The sequence below is a fragment of the Apteryx rowi genome, unplaced genomic scaffold (genome assembly GCF_003343035.1).
Source record: "Apteryx rowi isolate R43461 unplaced genomic scaffold, aptRow1 scaffold_1545, whole genome shotgun sequence".
NCBI classification, from domain to species: domain Eukaryota; kingdom Metazoa; phylum Chordata; class Aves; order Apterygiformes; family Apterygidae; genus Apteryx; species Apteryx rowi.
The window spans coordinates 26991-28155 of record NW_020447803.1 but is presented as its reverse complement, the minus strand read 5'-3'; the positions used below and the strand labels follow the sequence as shown (position 1 = coordinate 28155).

Sequence of the window (1165 nt, the reverse complement as noted above, 5' to 3'; positions counted from 1 at the left end):
ACGGTCCCCATCCCCAGGGAGGCCCCGCGCCCAGCCTCACCGCGCACGGCCTTGATGGGGTAGGGGAAATCGAGGCGCTCGACGGCCGAGAGCGCGGCCAGGTAGTCGGCGGCRCTGCGGGTGTCGGGGAAGCACTTGTCGGAGGCCTGCGAGCAGAGGCGGTTGTCGATCTCCAGCGTCACCACGGAGCTGCCAAGGGACACGGGCRGGTTAGGGGGACGTGGGGGACCACGGGGAGCTTTGCCAAGGTCTCCCCTACTCATGGGGTCTCCATCGCCCCAAGCCAGGTTTAGCCTGTACGTGGAGGCCTCCTGCCACCTCCCACCCAGCACTCATGTCCCCGTGTCCACCTGCCACACAGCACCCATGTCACCATGGCATGTCCCCGTGACTGCCGTGTCACCTTGTGTCTTCCAACGCAGCACCCACAGCCCCATGGCGCATGCCACCCAGCACCAACATGCTCATGTCACATCCCACCCAGCACCAATGACTCCAAGTCATGTCCCCCATCTCCATCCTGCCCACCACCTATGTCCCCATACCATGCCCCTAATGTCCCCCTACCCCATCCCACCCAGCACCCATGGCCCCATGGCCCCTTGCCCCATCTCACTCAGCACCCATGGCCCCATGTCATGTCCCCCATGCCCCCCACCCCCATCCCACCCAGCACCCATGATCCCGTGTCATGTCCCCCATGTCCCCTTGTCCCATCCCACCCAACACTCATGCTCCCATGTCATGGTCTCATTTTCCCTTGCCCATCCCACCCAGCACCCATGGCCCCATGTCACATCCCCAGTGTCCACCACCCCACCCCACCCAACACCCACGTCCCTATGTTGTGTCCCCAGTGTCCACCACCCCATCCCACCCAGCTCCCACATCCCTATGTTGTGTCCCCAGTGTCCACCACCCCATCCCACCCAGCACCCATGGTCCCATGTCACATCCCAAGGGTCCACCACCCCATCCCACCCAACACCCACACCCCTATGTTGCGTCCCCATGTCCCCCAGCCCCATCTCACCCAACATCCATGGCCCCGTGCAGTTTCCCCAACTTCCCCCCACCCCGCGTCCCCCGCCCCGCTCACCCGATGACCTCGGGGGCCACCTCGCGCCGGCGCAGGCGCTGGGGCCGGTAGTAGGGCTCGATCATG

General features: G+C 65.3%; 1 protein-coding gene across 1 annotated transcript in view; it reads right to left on the bottom strand.

Moving 5' to 3' along the window:
- Positions 1-1165, bottom strand: part of LOC112962795 (neurogenic locus notch homolog protein 3-like) — a gene marked incomplete at both ends in the record, with an annotated part of 31270 nt that overhangs the window by 3542 nt on the left and 26563 nt on the right. The window contains 2 exons of the mRNA XM_026059268.1: positions 41-189; positions 1100-1155. Of these exons, the coding sequence (XP_025915053.1) occupies positions 41-189; positions 1100-1155 (205 nt within the window). The remainder of the gene's footprint in view (positions 1-40; positions 190-1099; positions 1156-1165) is intronic.